Raw genomic sequence first — 18,627 nt, forward strand, 5'->3', positions numbered from 1 at the left:
CGTTTTCTGATGTATTACACAAAATCTGCATTAAGTTACCTATTTGTTTAACTCTGACTTGTTAACTGTTTTACTGTCAAGGTTATTTCAACAACTTACATTTACAATCTGGGCTTTGTGTATAATAAGATCACAGGACAGTACTGCACAGGAACAAGCCCTTCAGCTAACATGTCTGTGTCAACCATTCTAAACTAATTCATTCTTGCCTATACATGATTCATATCCTTCTCTGCCTGTTCAGATGTCTGTCCAAATGCATCTTAAACTGCAATGGGTAGTACACACTGCTGCTAATGAGCATTAATTGTGGAGGGAGTGGATGTGGTGCCAGTCAAGCAGATTGCTTTGCCTAGGATAGTGTTGAGCTTTTTGAGCGTTTAGATTAGATTACTTACAGTGTGAAAACAGGCCCTTCGACCCAACAAGTCCACACCCACCCGCCGAAGCGCAACCCACCCAAACCCCATTCCCCTACATTACCTAACACTATGGGCAATTTAGCGTGGCCAATCCACCTAATCTGCACATTTTTGGATTGTGGGAGGAAACCGGAGCACCCGGAGGAAACCCATGCAGTCACAGGGAGAATGTGCAAACTCCACACAGAGAGTCGCCTGAGGCGGGAATTGAACCCGGGTCTCTGGCACTGTGAGGCAGCAGTGCTAACCACCGTGCCACCCGTGTTGTTGGAGTTGTATCCATCCAGGCAAGTTGGGGGTAATCCATCACCATCCTAACTTGTGCATTGTAGATTGTGGGTAGGCTTTAAGAAGTCAGGTGGTGAGTTACGCACTGCTGGTTTCCTAACCTCTGACCTGCTCTTAACTCACTGCACTTATACTGGACGTTTAGTCTAGTTCAGTTTCTGGCCCAAGAAAACATCCAGGATATTGACAGAGGGGAAATTCAGTGATGCTAACACCACTCAATGTCAAGGGATGATCATTAGATTCTCTCTTGTTGGAGGGGGTCATTGCTTGGCATTTATGCAGCACAAATGTTACCTACCACCTCTCAGCCCAAGCCTGGACACTGTCTTACTGCAGGGATGAGCATTTTAAAGGAGGCATTGGTTAACTGAGAATCAATTTGGTGCACAACCACAGGGCAAATGGGTTATCAGGATTTGGCACAAGTACAGTGACAGGCAGAGTTTTAGATAAGACCATAAGACATAGGAGTGGAAGTAAGGCCATTCGGCCCATCGAGTCCACTCTGCCATTCAATCATGGCTGATGGGTATTTCAACTCCACTTACCCACATTCTCCCCACAGCCCTTAATTCCTCGTGACATCAAGAATCTATCAATCTCTGCCTTGAAGACATTTAGCGTCCCGGCCTCCACTGCGCTCTGCGGCAATGAATTCCACAGGCCCTCCACTCTCTGGCTGAAGAAATGTCTCTGCATTTCTGTTCTGAATTGACCCCCTCTAATTTTAAGGATGTGTCCACGGGTCCTAGTCTCCTTGCCTAACGGAAACAATTTCCTAGCTTCCACCCTTTCCAAGCCATGTATTATCTTGTACGTTTCTATTAAGTCTCCCCTTAATTTTCTAAACTCCAATGAATACAATCCCAGGATTCTCAGCCGTTCCTCGTATGTTAGACCAACCATTCCAGGGATCATCCGTGTGAATCTCCGCTGGACACGTTCCAGTGCCAGTATGTCCTTCCTGAGGTGTGGGGACCAAAACTGGACACAGTACTCCAAATGGGGCCTAACCAGAGCTTTATAAAGTCTCAGTAGCACAACAGTGCTTTTATATTCCAACCCTCTTGAGATAAATGACAACATTGCATTCGCTTTCTTAATCACGGACTCAACCTGCATGTTTACCTTGAGAGAATCCTCGACTAACACTCCCAGATCGCTTTGCACTTTGGCTTTACGAATTTTCTCACCGTTTAGAACGTAGTCTATGCTTTTATTCTTTTTGCCAAAGTGCAAGACCTCGCATTTGCTCACGTTGAATTCCATCAACCATTTGCTGGACCACTCTCCCAAACTGTCTAGATCCTTCTGTAGCCTCCCCACTTCCTCAGTACTGCCTGCCTGTCCACCTAACTTCGTATCATCGGCAAACTTCGCTAGAATGTCCCCAGTCCCTTCATCCAGATCATTAATATATAATGCAAACAGCTGTGGCCCCAACACTGAACCCTGCGGGACACCGCTTGTCACCGGCTGCCATTCCAAAAAAGAACCTTTTATCCCAACTCTCTGCCTTCTGTCAGATAGCCAATCCTCAATTATCCCAGTAGCTCACCTCGAACACCAAGGGCCCTCACCTTGCTCAGCAGCCTCCCTGTGGCACCTTATCAAAGGCCTTTTGGAAGTCTAGATAGACCACATCCACTGGGTTTCCCTGGTCTAACCTATTTGTCGCCTCTTCAAAGATGAGTTGGAGTTTGAATGAGTTTATGAAGGGCATAAGGTGGAAAAGTAATGCAAAGTGTGGGAGGGCTGACGTCTCCAACCCAAGTGGACACCTGTATCCCAAAGCTCATGGCCCACAGCCTGAATGGTTGGCAGCTGAATCTCTATGTAGAAATATAGAGCATAGAGTCACAGAGATGTACAGAACAGAAACAGAGCCTCCAGTCCAACTCATCCATGCCGACCAGACATTCTAAATTAATCTAGTCCCACCTGCCAGCACGTGGCCAATATCCCTTTAAACCCTTCCTATTCATATGCCCATCCAGATGCCTTTTAAAGCATTCTAATTGTGCCAGCCTTCACCACTTCCTCTGGCAGCTTATTCCATACATACACCATCCTCTGCATGAAAAAAATTACTCCTTAGATCCCTTTGAAATCTTTCTCCTCTCACCCTAAAGCTATGCCCTCTAGATCTGGACACCCCCACCCCAGGGAAAAGACCGTCTCTATTTATCCTATTCATGCCCCTCCTGATTTTATATATCTCTAAAAGGTAACCCCTCAGCCTCCGATGCTCCAGGGAGAACAGCCCCAGCCTATTAAGTTTCTCCCTATAGCTCAACCCTGAGAACGTTCTTGTCAACCTTTTCAGAACCCTTTCAAGTTTCACAACATCTTTCCGATAGGAGGGAGACCAGAATTGCACACAATATTTCAAAAGTGGCCTAACCAATGTGTACAACATAGTAAAACAAGAGGAACAGTACGTCATTTGGCACTTCTATCTAATCCACCAGTCAGCAGAATCATGGCTGAACATCCAACTCAGCATCTGTTCCCGCTGTCTCCCCATACCCTTTGATCTCATTAACCCTAAGAACCATATCCAACTACTTGTTGAGAGTCTTCAACATTTTGGCTTCAACCAATATCTATGGCAGAAAACTGCACGACTCAGAGTGAAGACATTTTTCATCTGATTCTTAAATGGCCTATCCCAAATCCTTAGGCCACGCCCACTGGCACTGCACTTGATGTTTATTCATTCACCGGATAAGGACACCTCTGGCTAGGCTAACATTTATTGCCCACCCCTAATTGCCCAGAGGGCAGTTAAGAGTGAACCGCATTGCTGTGGGTCTGGAGACACATGCCGGCCATACCAGGTAAGGATGGCAGATTTCCTCACCTGAAGGACACTAGTGAACAATCGACAATGGATTCATGGTCATCATTAGACTCTTTATTCTGGATTTTTTTTTTAAAACTGAATTCCTCCTGAATTCCATATCTGATGACACTCACTTGGTCAACAGGAATATCCTTCCTATATTTACCACCTACTTCTGTTAGAATGTTATGGGAGGGGTATTGATAAGATCCCCCTTCATTCTTCTGAATTCCAGTGCACAAAGTCCTAACCGACTCAGCTTCTTTTCACATCTCTCCTGTCATCCCAGGAGAGACTGGTAAACTTAAAACTACCAAGCCTACAAAGATGGATTCCTAACACTTTCCACCAGTTATAAAAACGGTTGCCAAACAGGCCATGAAAGCATACAATGTTCAAAGAGCTCACAGATACATGTGGCAGCTGCCCAATTCCATAGGTGGTTAGGAAGGATGGGCTACCTGCTATAATCTAACAACGCCTTGGACTTCACATTCAACTCTCTACGGAGATTTCAAGTCTCCAAGTCTGCCTCCAGTTACAATTAGGAGTGAAATACAGATTGTGGTTTAGTCTATGAGAGGAGGAATGGGCAACATAGTCAGAGTCTGGCTTCACAGATATCACCACACCTTTCATAGAGTAGCATTAGAGGGGTTATCTTGAACAGAAACCTGGATCAGTTTTCCTTATGTGATCAGAGGTTGGATTGAGGTTAAACTTGATAAATGTGCCATGGCTACATTATGAACGGAAATGAAAAATGAAGTCTATGGTGGTAAACTAACGCATTGAAACACCATAAGGATGAAATCAAAATAACTTACTATTGCAAGAGACAGGTCAATAGGCTTCGAGTCAATGTGATGTTTACGAAGAGAACTGACAGGTGCAATTTCATCAACTTCTTCCAAGTCGTCATCATCAATATCAGCTGCAAAATAAATCAGACAAACCTTCAGATTGCACTGAATAATCTTAAACTCATATAGCTAAACATAAAGGACTAAGTCCACACTGTATCAGACTCTAGAGCAGTGTCCTGCATTAGAGTAAACAGGTTGATGAGTCATTGAAAATTAAAGGAGACATGGCATTGAAGCAGACAGTATAATTGAGCTCAAGAAGCATTTTGAGTGTATCTGGAGAAAAAAAAGGATTGAGTGAGAGGTATGTAGTTCAGGATAATCTCGGAGAGACTGTACCTAATGGCCTACTCCTTTAATTCAATGGTCCTTATATTCCAATCCTGTATATTAAACCTGGTCCAGCTATTTCATTGGTCAGCTAATTGTAGCAGCACAGACTGGAATCGTGCATCTGCAGCAACCCCAACTCAGCAGGCTCTGTTGGAACTGCCCAGTTCGTTGAAATTTCTGATTAGGCAGTAACCCTGCAATTGGGTCCCTCTAAACCAGCTGCTTAAAGTCAGAAACTTTGGAAGGATACTACTCAGTTAAATGTTACCTAAGAAAAGTTAGCAGATGAAAAATCTACACTAATTTCTGGTTAACTATTAAACTGAACCCTTGATTCACTGTCAACAGCACACACTCACACAACTCTCTCCTCAACCCTCAATCCACCAATCCAGTCATCCATTGCCTAGAATCTATTACTGCTCTGATATCTATCAGATGAGACACAACAATGCCCTAGCCATCTCACTAACATGACATACTTAGCCTTACACAGAAGTTGGCAAGGGGTTGGCTGTGCTACTGGACATTTAAGTTATAGAACAAAAACTTACTGCTGCAAAAGGGATTATGGTTTCTACGCAGATCTTCCCTGCTAGATTCAAGGGTTCCTGGATAGGTCTGTAACAGGTTACAAAAGGTCCAGGAATGTCCAGCACAGAAGTCATCTGAACGGCACGTGGGCAATTGTCAAATCCAATCAGAATCAGAAGTAATGTTGGCCTATCTGGGCCATCAACACCAATTGCAGGAAGAATCAATGGTTACTTATTATGTAACATAGCAACTTCACAGATGCACTGTCCATGGATTCACATCTATGCAAAATGATCGTTACCAATCCTAGGTATGAAGTTACAGGACATGCCACTCCCAATCCCTCTCCCAAATCTTGTGGTGCTGGAAATTGGAACATCAAGGTCAAGTGTAGAGGATGAGCTAATTGGCAAGAAAGAATATGTAGCCCCTATTTAAATTCACACAGTAGCCTTTTTTTACAATATCAGTTATAAATTCAAATCTTTCTGCAATTCTATAAATTCAATGGCCATTTTTAGAATGGAAATTTCCAACAGAAACACCATTCTGTAACTGTATTGCTCTGCCAGTGGAGAGGGCAAGAGGCGGCAGAAAAAGAAGCTTGAAGAGTGGAGAAGGGATGAAAGGAAGAGGAGGTACCTACACCACAAGGTGTTCAAGTGGTTCACCAGTTAGGGCAATTAGGGATGAGCAACAAATGCTGGTCTTGCCAGTGACACTCAATCACATGAAAGAATAAAACAATGAAACTCAGAGAAGATGTCAACAGGAAGATGGAGACAGGTAGACATTGTCTACAAGTGGAAATAATTTCCCAAAGTGCAAACCCCCATGAATCAAAACATAAAATGATCAGTAACCTGGTAACCAGAAATTGCCTAAATATTGGCATGGATAAATCAGGCTCAACAATGTTATTATTGCCGTGAGTTTTACGTGATCCTATGCTATTGAGAAGGACCTACTTTTAACACAATGAGATAAATATACCAATAAGAAAATCTAAGATAACAAATTTTTCAACATACAACAATGACGCACAGCACTGTGTCTCTGTTGAACTAATCATTGCAAAATCATTAAAAAGGACTAGTGATGACATAAAAACATTAAGACACCAACATATTCTTTGGATACTTAATAAAAAGGAAAAATAATAGTAAGGGTAGGATCTATAAGGGATATGTATGATAAACATATAGGTAATGGCAGTAAAATTAGAAAATACTAAAAAAATGCTTTGCTTGCTTTTTTAGGGCAAACGAAGGGATGGACATGGCATCATAAAACATTAATCCATAAAGCAAAGACAGGAGGTGGAACTAATTGTGAAATACAATGAAAATGTAGCGAAGGAAACACCCACTGTTCAGGATGAATTACATTCAGGCAAATTAAAAGAAGCTAGGGAAACTATAACATGGCAAAATTTCATAGACATGCAAACTCATTAGAAAATGGAACAGTGCCAAAGAATTGATGCACAGCTAATAAGATTTTAACACATTAAAAGAGAGATAAAATCAGTCCAGGGAACTATACCGCAAACAGTTTAATGTCAGTGGTTGAAAAGATAATGGAATCTTTAATCAAAAATGGAAGTGAAAAATATCTAGAGGCTGAAAATACAATAAGGAGTAGTCAGCATGGATTCCAAAAAGGAACATCATGCTTGATCAACCTTATTAAATTCTTTGATGTAATAACAGATCAGACAGACAAGGGTAATTTAGTAGGCCTAATATTTTTGGACTTACAAAAGTAAAAGAAAAAGTCAAGAAAGGCAGACTCATAACTAAGTACAAAACAAAGTTGGGAGACACAGAAGTAGAACAGATAGCAAGCTGGTTACCGAAGAGACTAAAGGGCCAAAAGTAGTTACTCAGACTGGCAAAAAGAGGATAATTATTTTTTCTAAAATCAATTATGGGATGTGGTCAGCACTGTCGAGACCAACATTTAAACTCCCTAGTTGTCTTGGGGAAGACGGCAAGTTGCCTTCTGGGACATTGCAGTTCCAAGCATATAGGTACACTCATAGTGCTGTTTGGGAGGGAATTCCAGAATTTTAAACCAGCAACAGAGAAGGAATGGCAATATCGTTGGAGGGAACTTTGCACTTGGTGGTACTGTCATGCATCTACTACTCATGTCCTTTTAAGTGGTAGAAATTGCAGGTTTGGAAAATGCTGTGGAACGGAGCTTGCTGAGTTACTGCAGTGCATCTTTATGGTACACATTGACATTTATTCCCTCACCACCAATGCACAAATATGACAGACAGAGTGGCAATCAAACAGGCTGCTTTGTCCGGTAGTGGGGTTAGAGCTGAACTCATCCACCCTAGATGGTGAACAGGCATTGGAAACAGGAGGGGAGATACTTGCCACAGACTACCCAGCCACTGACCTGATCTTGAAGCCATAATGTTACATGGCTAATCAAATTCAGTTTCTGGTCAATTGGTATCCCCAGGATATTTATAGTGGAGGATTCAGTGATGGTAATGCATTGAATGTTAAGGGGAGATGGTTGTATTCTCTCACTGGAAATCGTTATTGTCCAGCACTGCGTGATGCCAATGTTCCTAAGATCAGGATTGGGACCATTATTCACCATTTAAGGAAATGTTTTGTACTGAGGCTTTGAGGATGCAATTTTAAAATTTGCATATAATACCAACAGGGGTTGTAAGGTGCCCTATGCATGCAGGTAGAGAAAATAATCAAGAAAGCTAATAGAATGTTAAACTTTATTGCAGGTGAAATTGAGTGCAAGGGTAGAGAAATTATGTTTTAGTTATACAGGGCATTGATAGGATTGCATCTGGAGTAGTGTACAGGATCGATTACCATACTTATGAAAGCATGTTAATGCTTTGGAAGTAATTGCAAGAAGGTTTAGTAGACTCATACCTGGAATGAGTGGATTGTCTGATGAGAAGAGGCTAGATAGGCTCCTCTTGAGTTTAGAGGAATGAGGTGATTTAACTGAAATATTCAAGATAATGAGGGGACTTGACTGGGAGGATGTGGAAAGGATGTTTTCTCTAGTGGGAGAATGTAGAATGAGGGGTCATAGTTTAAAAATAAGAGATTGCCTATTTAGTACAGAGATGAGGAAATATATTTTTCACGTGGAGAGCTGATTATCTTTGGAATTCCCTTCCTCAAAAGGCAGCAGAGGTAAATTATTTAAATATTTTTAAGGCAGAAGTAGATAGATTCTTAATTACAAGAGGATGAAAGATTATCAGGGATATGCAGAAATGTAGAGTTCCGGTTAAAATCAGATCAGCCATTATTTTATTGAATGGCACAGCAGGTTTGAGGGGCTGAACAGCCTATTCTTGTTTCTTATTCGTACACTTGTAGTTAACAAAGAGGAGGTCTGCAATAGAATGCAGTTACACATTTAGAAACAAGCAGAATGGGTGTGTAATTTGTTAATGCACTTCAATACCAATAAATAAATGTTAAGTTATACATTTTAGTAGGAAGAATAAGGAGGCGATGGATTTCTGAGAAAACAATACATAAATGAGGTAGTGGAGCACAGCAATCTGAAGGATAAACAGCCAAATCACTGGTAGTGATATAGGTTAAGAAGGCCATTAAAATGTAAATAAAACAGATGGATAGAATTGAAAAGAAGTGAAGTTTTGTGAAACTTGTGTCTTAGAACCTTAGTCATACCAGCATAGTTCTAGTTTTCGTATTATAGAAAGGATTGAAACACTGAAGGGTGTGCAAAAAAAGATTTAGTAGATACTCAAACTCTGAAGTTGTACCCTTCAAGAAAGGTTCACCATGTTGGAGCTCTTTTCCCTGGAACAGAGACTAAAGGGTGACCACTTTCCAAGTAGTCAGAAATAACTGATGCTTAAATGTGTGTTCAGGGACACAAGTTTAACTGACTTTACTTGAAACAACAGGTAAACTGAGCTACACAACAAACTGTTCCAGTACCAACCTGAAATGTTAATGTAATATATGAGATTTATGTATATAGTTAGGATTAATTATTTTGGATTTTTTAAAATGTTGACCTATGGCATATGGATTGTGTGTGTCTGAAGGGGTTTAATGTTTAACTTGCAAGTATTTCTGTAGCTAGCGATGTATTTTGAAACAGAGTATTAGAGAAACACTTCGTAGAAAATAAATTTGGTTTTGTTTACATTGGGAGTGTTTATTAGCAAATAAAATAAACAATGTACTGCATCAGGCTTTCAACTAAAAGATTCTGGAAATGATTTTTTTTTTACAGTCAGGGAAACACCCAAAGTTTGGGGAATTAAAAAGATTAAGTTTCAATGAGGGCAGCTGGCCGAAGTCTAGGCCAAGTCTGGATATGTAAAGCAGTTGACTCTGAGAAAGGGTTGTAGTTTAGACTGTTAAGAGGTTACCTCAGCGTAAGAAGTTTCGTTTTGAATTCATAGACCAGATGGGTTGGTTAAGACTCTGAAGGGATTATTTGAAGCTGATGAAGTCTAAGCTCAACTGCATGAAAAGGCTCTTAGTTTTTCAATGTAAGGAATTGAAGCCAAATGAAGCACAATAGGTACGTGAAAGAGAAGGCAATTCTCTCTCTGGTGTAAATACTATAACGGAGTACTTTTGCAAGTAATGGAGATTATATTTTTCAAAGCCTTACACATTATATACAAACAGTTTGATTTATTCTATTTGATCTCAATTTCTTTTGCATAATAAACTGCTGCTTTATTGTTAAGGCCATATCTCCAGCATTTTGTGTTTTAGTGAAAAACTATATTGTTAACACCAAAACATGATCCATCAAACCAGACTTCAGTCTGGAATTGGACTTGTTCAGTAATAGCATCAGCTGGGATTACATCATAAAACCCCTATCTGCTACACTGGCATCAAAACACTGAATTGAAGGTAATTAATCTACCTTTCCTCCAATTTATCCCATGCATAATTCCCAAATCAAATCATAGGATAAATTGATGTCTTGTCCCCAGGCCTGGGTTAGTGTAACTAAGATAGCTGCTGCACAAGGAAGCACCAAATTAAAATTAACAATTGTTCTTTTCTCTCTTCACAAAGGGATCATTGCTCTCGTCATACTTAAGACTGCTTCTGTAGGTCAACTTTTAGGAATTCATAATATTCATATGAGTTTTCACAGAGAAATCAAAAACATATTCTAGATATCATAAAGTTATTGTGAGGAGGTGAAGAACACGCACTCCTTAAGCTTTGTAAAATCATTTAAAACAGTGTTCCAAAATATGTGAAAGGTAACTCAGATCTAGAGAGGGTTCAAAAGTCTTACAAGCAGTACCTATCTGCAGACGTTCTATCAGTTGATTTTCAGGAGAACACATAGTGGGCTTTCTGGAAAGCAAAAATAAGATGTTATTATACGTGAAGGCAGCCAGCTATTGTGTTAATGTGCCCGTGTAAAGCAGGACAGAGGTAGAGTTTGAATCGCTGACTAATGGGCAGATTAATTCTTCACTGCATTAAAATTGTTGCAAAGGATTTTTCCACCTCCTCCCTCCAAACCAAAAGTCATCGTAGCTGTTATTAGTACATTCATGTGATCAGCTATTCTGAGTAGTGAAGGGAATGTCAGCAGGCTGTTGATTTTTAAGGACCATCACAATCAGACATAATACACACAAAGTGTTCACACAAGCATTATCAACATGTCAAGGCTCCAAAATGCAAATCACTGGTGGATTTACCCCTCCATATCCCAGAAGCAACAAGATAAACTCAACCACATCAGCTGAGATCATGTAACTCAGCACAGACAGGGAACAAACCTGGTAATTCCATGGCCTGTATGGCTCAACCATACAATGCATAATACCGTCGGTTCTGCTATAACGCAGCAGTTCCGTTCTCGTGCTATAAGATAATCGGGAAACAGCAGCACCATTTAAACTAATCAGGCCAGAAATGCGCTATAACCAAAACACGTTTTAAAAGTTCATGCTTTAGAAACATTGCCCCATTCATCAATCATATTACAGTGAATTTGCATTATGAAAGGAGCGTTATAGCAGAACAACTTGCACCAGCTGACCCACTCTCTCCCTTTCATTTCAATGGTCTAGTGAATAGATGTGAGTTTGTTGCAACACTGAAGATGTAACAGTGCGGGAAGCATGGCTGTTATTACACTCGGGTAGCCACCACCTGCTCCGTTACCAGTTGCTATTCACCAAGAATGCAGCACTTAGATATTTATCTGAAATACAAAGAAAATACTGCAGATCTGGAGAATGAAAGTAACAAAATGCTGGAGAAACTCAGCAGGTCTGGCAGGATCTGGAGAGCGAGCAAGAGGAACAAACAAACAGTCAACATTTTAAACTACTGCAGTGAAACAAATTGTGCTAAGCTGCCACAGCATAAACGTCAGCTGTGGAAACCAAATAGTTTCACAAATTCATGGTTTTCACCTTGATGAATAGGTCCTGATTAGGGAGCAATCTAGTGCAATGGTATTTCTTGCATTGTATGCTTTTAATTTATGTGCCACAGTTGGTCCATCTATTGCATACTGATTGGTAACGGCAGGTTTTACTGAGCAAAACTTTTTATTGCAATAGAGAAATTACCACAATCACTGCTTTATCGGGTCTGCTCTCCCATACATATATAAAGGCCCTGATAAGAGCTCAAATTCTAAGGGACAAATCTTAACCCCGCCTCAGCAGACAAAGAGGCAGCGCGGTGGCAGTACTTAGCAATGCAGCCTCACAGTGCCAGAGAGCCAGGTTTAATTCCAGCATCAGGTGACTTTCTGGGCAGAGTTTGTACATTCTCCCTGTGTCTGCATGGTTTCCTCAGGGTGCTCCAGTTTCCTCCCACCCAAAGATGGGCAGGTGGATTGGCCATGATAAATTAACCATTGTGTGCAGAGATATGTAGGCTGGGTGGGTTAGCCATAGGAGGGTGCAGGGTTGCAGGGATAAGGTGGGATGGCCTTCGGAGGGTCACTGTTGGGCCAAATGGCCTGTTTCCACACTGTACGGACTCTATGATTCTAAGAGAATGACATGTGGGGGTAGGTTAAAATTATAGCACGGCTTAAAGGTGAATTAATGAACCACCAATATGCTCACGAACAGTTTGATAGAGACTGGGAAAGAAAAACAACCTGAAGAGGCAAGTTTTATGCATCAGATTTAAATAGAATGATAAAGTTATTGGTTGCAGGCCAGACTTTGTATCAAGAATTTTGACGGCTGAAGGGAGGCAAAAGCAGGTAATTCAGCATACAAGCCATCTTTTTAGCAATGTTTATGAACCAGGAGGAGGGCATTCGCTATTGCCAACCAACTCCCACTGACCTGCAGCTTCTCCAAGGCCCCTCTGCAGTCCATGAACAATACAAACTCCCAAAGATTGCACCCCACCCACCACCCAAATCTCTCTCCCAGTATGCAAAGTTTCTCTCCATCTGACAAAACAAGGGGCCAAATTATGACATGCAAAATTTAACGCAAATAAGCATGAGGTGACTCATTTTGGTTGGAGAATATAAAGGCAACATTTTTTTAATGATGAGAACTTCAGTGCTTCGGTGCAGAGGGATCTGCGTATCTTCATGCATAAATAGCAGAAAACTGCTACACAGATACATCATTAGACTCTTAATTTCAGGGTTTTTTTAAAAACTGAATTCAAACTCCACCATCTGCTGTGACAGAATTTAAATGTAGATCACTAGAACATCCCTGGACCAACAGTCCAGTGATAACACCGCTAGGCCATCACTTTCCTCTTATTAGCCACATGGAGCAGCTGGAGCTGCAGATGAACTCCCAATAGAGCTTAGAACATAGTGGATAGCAATTTAGCAAGCTGGTCACGCCATAAGGGTTACATAGGCAGAGATGTGTTGGGTGACTACCGAGAAAGCTAGAAAGCATGGTCAAGTAATACAGGAGTCCCTGCTGGTCAGTCCCTCTCAAACAAAAACTCTGTATTTGATACTGTTATCGGCAGGGGGTTCTCTTTCAGGGCAGTTGCCAAGTTTGTGGCATCACAGTTAGCTCTGCTGCTCAATAGCGGAGGACAAGGACTGGGAGGACAAAGACAGGGAGGACAAAGACAAGGAGGGGTGACCACCAAGAAGGCGAGAAAGCATGGTCAATTAATGCAGGAGTAATGCAAATAATGGATAAGCTTAGATTAATTCACAGGTCGGCACAACATCGAGAGCCAGAGGGCCTGTTCTGTGCTGTATTGTTCTATGCTCTATGAGTGCCTTCTGGTCATCCCCCTCTCAATCACACATATTAGAGAGAAGGAAGTGCTGGATGTCTTGAAACAGATAAAAGCAGATAATTCCCCAGAACCGATCAGATGTATCCCAGAACCCTTTGGAAAGCTAGAGAAGTGATTGCTGGGCCTCTTGCTGAGATATTTCTATCATCGATAGTCACAGATGAGGTGCCAGAAGACGAGAGGTTGGCTAACGTGGTACCACTGTTTTAAGAAGGGTGGTAAGGACAAGCCAGGGAACTACAGACCAGTGAGCCTGATGTCAATGGTATTCAAGTTGTTGGAGGGAATCCTGAGGGATAGGATGTACATGTATTTGGAAAGGCAAGGACTGATTAGGGATAGTCAACATGGCTTTGTATGTGGGAAATCATGTCTCACAAACTTGATTATGTTTTTTGAAGAAGTAACAAAGAGGAATAATGAGGGCAGAGCGGTGAACGTGATCTATATGGACTTCAGTAAGGCGTTCAACAAGGTTCCTCACGGGAGACTAGTTAGCAAGATTAGACCTCAAGGAATACATGGAGAACTAGCTATTTGGATACAGAACTGGTTCATAAATACAAGAGAGAGGGTTGTTTTTCAGACTGGAGGCCTGTGATCAGTAGAGTGCCACAAGGATCGGTGCTGAGTCCTCTACTTGTTGTCATTTATATAAATGATTTGTATGTGAGCATAAGAGGTATAATTAGTAATTTTGCAGATAATGGCAAAATTGGAGGTGTAGTGGACAGTGAAGATAGTTAACTCAGATTACAATGGGATCTTGATCAGACGGGACAATGGGCTGAGGAGTGGCAGATGGAGTTTAATTCAGATAAATGCAAGGTGCTGCATTTTGGTAAAACAAATCTGAGCAGGACTTATACACTTAATGGTAAAGTCCTACGGAGTGTTGCTGAACAAAGAGACCTTGGAGTGCAGATTCATAGCTTCTTGAAAGTGGAGTCGCAGGTAGGTAGGATAGTGAAGGCGGCGTTTGGTATGCTTTCCTTTTTCAGGCAGAGTATTGAGTACAGGAGTTGGGAGGTCATGATGTGGCTGTACAGGACATTGGTTAGGCCACTGTTGGAATATTGGAGACCTGTAATTCCGGTCTCCTTCCTATCAGAAGAATTTTGTGAAACATGAAAGGGTTCAGAAAAGATTTACAAGAATGTTGCCAGGGTTGGAGGATTTGAGCTATAGGGAGAGGTTGAATAGGCTTGGGCTGTTTTCCCTAGAGCGTTGGAGGCTGAGGGGTTTACAAAATCATGAGAGGCATGCATAGGATAAATAGACAAGGTCTTTTCATTGGGATGGGGGAGTCCAGAACTAGAGGTCATAGGTTGAGGGTGAGAGGGGAAAGATATAAAAGAGACCCAAGGGGCAACTTTTTCACACAGAGGGTGGTACGTGTATGGAATGAGCTGCTGGAGGAAGTGGTGCAGGCAAGTACAATTGCAAGATTTAAAAGGCATCAGGATGGATCTATGAATATGAAGTGCTTGGAGGGATATAGGGCGGGTGCTGGCAGTTGGGACTAGATTCGGATGGGTTATCTGGTCAGCATGGGCGAGTTGGACCAAAGGGTCTGTTTCCATTATGTATATCTCTATGACTCTATGTATCATTCAAAAGTTTGCGGATGACATGAAATTGGCGTTGCTGATAGTGAGAAAGATGATCTCAGGCTGCAGTCTAATTGATCAGCTAGTAAATTAGACACAGCAATGGCAGATGGAATTTCATCCTGATAAGTGGGACATGATGCATTTTGGGAGGTCTAATAAAGGGAGGATACACATGATAAATGGTAGGTCTTCAGGGTGTACTGAGAAAAGGGATCTTTATGTACAAGTCCATAGGACCCTGAAGGTGTCTGCACAGATACACAGGGTGGTGAAGAAGGCATATAAGATGTTTTTCTTCATTGGCCAAGCCGTAGCACATAAGGGCAAGGAAGGCTTACTATAACTTTATCGAGGAGAAAGCGAGGTCTGCAGATGCTGGAGATCAGAGCTGAAAATGTGTTGCTGGAAAAGCGCAGCTGGTCAGGCAGCATCCAAGGAGCAGGAGAATCGACGTTTTGGGCATAAGCCCTTCTTCAGGAGGGCTCCTGAAGAAGGGCTTATGCCCAAAACGTCGATTCTCCTGCTCCTTGGATGCTGCCTGACTTGCTGCGCTTTTCCAGCAACACATTTTCAGCTATAACTTTATCGAGTCTTGGTTAGGTCACAGGTGGAGTACTGTGAGCAGTTCCGGTCACCACACTATCAGAAGAATTTGATTGCACTCAAGGGGATGCAGAGGAGATTCACCAAGATGTTGCCGGATATGAACAGCCTCAGTTATGAGAGATTGGATAGGGCGGGTGTGTTTTCACTGGAAATAATAAGACATTGGTCAAGAGTTAAGTACAGCTTGGGATAAAAAAAAACATGAGAGGCACGGATAGGGTGAATAGCTAAGTTCATTTGTCCAAGGTAGGGGACTCTAAAACTAGAGGGCATAGATTTAAGGAGAGAGGGGAAAAATTTAATAAAGGGACTTGATGGGTAACTTTTTTACACACAGGATTGTGCGTGTATGGAACAAGCTGTCAGAGGAAGTGGTGGAGGCAGGTAGAGCTACAACATTTAAAAGGTATCTGGACAGGTATATGAATAGGAAGTGTTTACAGCAATATAGGACATATGCTGGCAAATGGGACTAGGTCAGATTGGGATGTCTGGTCAGCAGAGACGAATTGAACCAAAGGGTTTGCTTCTGTGCTATATGACTATGACTCGATGACCCCCAACAGAACTACATCTACCTTCTTCAGAAGCTTATCATGGGATCTTTAACAAGAGAGCCAGGTGGAGAGTTGGTTTTTCATCTCTTCAAGACGACGACACTTCTGACATTGCAGCTTTCACACGAGTATACTGCAAGGTTAGCTTGGATCAAAATCTACAACGTCTAAAGTAGGACTCGAGTCTCTACCTTCCTGACTCAAGAAACAAAAATACCACCAAATGAGCCCTGAAAGTTTTTCAGCTCTACATTAATTGAGGATTCCTATGTCCACAATATGTTCAAGACGTACAAAGCTCTATCAGCAGTATGTTTCCAAACAAGTCAAATAGACTCAATTCTTTATGCTAAGTATTGAGGATGGCCTGCTTCTTCACAAAATGTAGCAACTTTGGTCAGAGTACTTTTTTTTGCATGATTGAATACTGTTTTCATTGACTGCACCAGTCACAATGTACAGTTCAGAAATATTGGAGATCATTTGTAATGACAGGCTCAGGCCAGACAAAGGAATCATTTACCCCTTGAAAAAGTTGCAAAAAAGTTTGAAAACATTATCATTTATTGTGAATAGCAGGCTGCAAAGATTCTTTACTGTAAACTATGTTTCAATATTGGTAAAGTGAAAACAAAGCAGAGTAAGGCAGTAGTGAAGAGGGTAGCTGCCCCCTCTAAGAGTGCATTGCTGGGTGCTTGGAAGGAGATGAGATAAAACAGATAACTCACTGTCAAAACCAGTATCACCTTTACAGACAGATGTAGTTTTATTCCCCTCCAGCAAATAACAAGGGTCTGATCCTGGCTGCCTACAAGCTGGAGCCAATGTTACAGTCCAACAAAGAGAGAAGCTTCTGGATGTGAGGGTTACATGTAAATGCACAGTTTACATTGGACAACCCACAATCGGTTCTACTTGCACTCTTCAAAAAGCACAACTTACAGGGACTTCCAGGTCCCAACTTGGATTTACCAAAACATTTGACATAAACTTTTCGATTCTGCCAAGTGGAAAAAGGTCCTTTTGTAGCCCAGGATCATCATCTTGATAGAACTAATTATTCCTTAAAAATCTGAATTTGGCATTTCCCAACAATCACTTCAGTTTATTTTATCCCTCTCACACTTTTAATTTTTTAACTGTGGGCTATAGATTTTAACCTAGACTTAATTTGAAAAAAAACATTTTTTTGGAACAATCAGTGTTGTTTTAACAACTGACAAGATATTCCCCTCCACTTCCAACACTCCTACTTGAAGAATTAAGCACTGGTGGGAACACACAAATCCAGTTTCCCTTACGCACAAAAATCATTGAGGCATCTTATAACTTTTTCATAGTGAAGCATTCTAAGGCTTTTTCAGGATTTTACTCTCCCAAGAAGCAAAAAAGACCTTGCAATCTTATAAAAGGGAGCTAGCCACATGGAGTAGCAAGGGAAGGATGGAACATGTTAGTAGGAGGTTAAATTACATGGGATACTATGACTGAAATAAAGTGGAGTAAAATTTCCTACAAACATGCAAGTCTCTCACACACACCGTAATTTCAAAGTGCGAGTCTCAGGCAAGTTAGAAATACCAAAGGCACGGCAAAGGCTCCATCGTAGATCATTATTTAAAGCAATCTAAAATTTATAATGAACGCAGTGGTGTTGTGCACTTCTGGCACATGACCAATTTAATGAGGTGTGGTGTGGGACAAAGATAGAGAACTGAATCATGCTTTGATCCCTGGAGTATCATTAAATTCAGGGGAAAATGTAGCAATTCCTTTACAAAAACAATTCACAAGCAGATGTATTCTGATTCTGGTACACTTACATTAATGTATTTTCCTCATCTTAACATTGTTCCTTATGCATACTTTCAAAAGATCCAGATTTTACACACACACACACACAAAATTATTGAATGATAGCACAAACTGGTTAGAGCTCGGCTGGGGCAGTGAGCTCAATTTCTGGTATTACATTTTTGAAAGGATGTTAAAACCTGGGAGAGAGCACGAGAGAGTGTGCAGAGGTGGTTTACCAAATCAGTAGCTGAAATGAGGGGCTTCAGGTCCATTAGGATATTGGAAGAGGTGAAACCTTCTCCTTAGAACTGATAAAAATTGCAAGTTATTTGTTCAACATCATGACAGTGCAAATAAGGAGAAGCAGTTTCAAGTGGTTGCACAGCCAGAGGTCAGAGGACAAAACCAAGCTGATTGTCAAAGGAACCAAAGAACCCCCCTCTTTGACCATGCCTTTGATCACCTGACACAATCCTAATAG

At 41.4% G+C, this 18,627-nt stretch overlaps 1 protein-coding gene across 2 annotated transcripts in view; it reads right to left on the reverse strand.

Moving 5' to 3' along the window:
* mindy4 (MINDY lysine 48 deubiquitinase 4) overlaps nucleotides 1–18,627 on the reverse strand; it is a 203,984-nt gene that overhangs the window by 128,147 nt on the left and 57,210 nt on the right. For both annotated transcript variants that reach the window (XM_060825650.1, XM_060825649.1), the window contains exons 6-7: nucleotides 10,611–10,663; nucleotides 4,386–4,492 (exon numbers count right to left, since the gene is read on the reverse strand). In XM_060825650.1, coding sequence (XP_060681633.1) covers nucleotides 4,386–4,492; nucleotides 10,611–10,663 — 160 coding nt within the window. The remainder of the gene's footprint in view (nucleotides 1–4,385; nucleotides 4,493–10,610; nucleotides 10,664–18,627) is intronic.

Source organism: Hemiscyllium ocellatum, chromosome 5 (assembly GCF_020745735.1).
Source record: "Hemiscyllium ocellatum isolate sHemOce1 chromosome 5, sHemOce1.pat.X.cur, whole genome shotgun sequence".
Lineage (NCBI taxonomy): Eukaryota > Metazoa > Chordata > Chondrichthyes > Orectolobiformes > Hemiscylliidae > Hemiscyllium > Hemiscyllium ocellatum.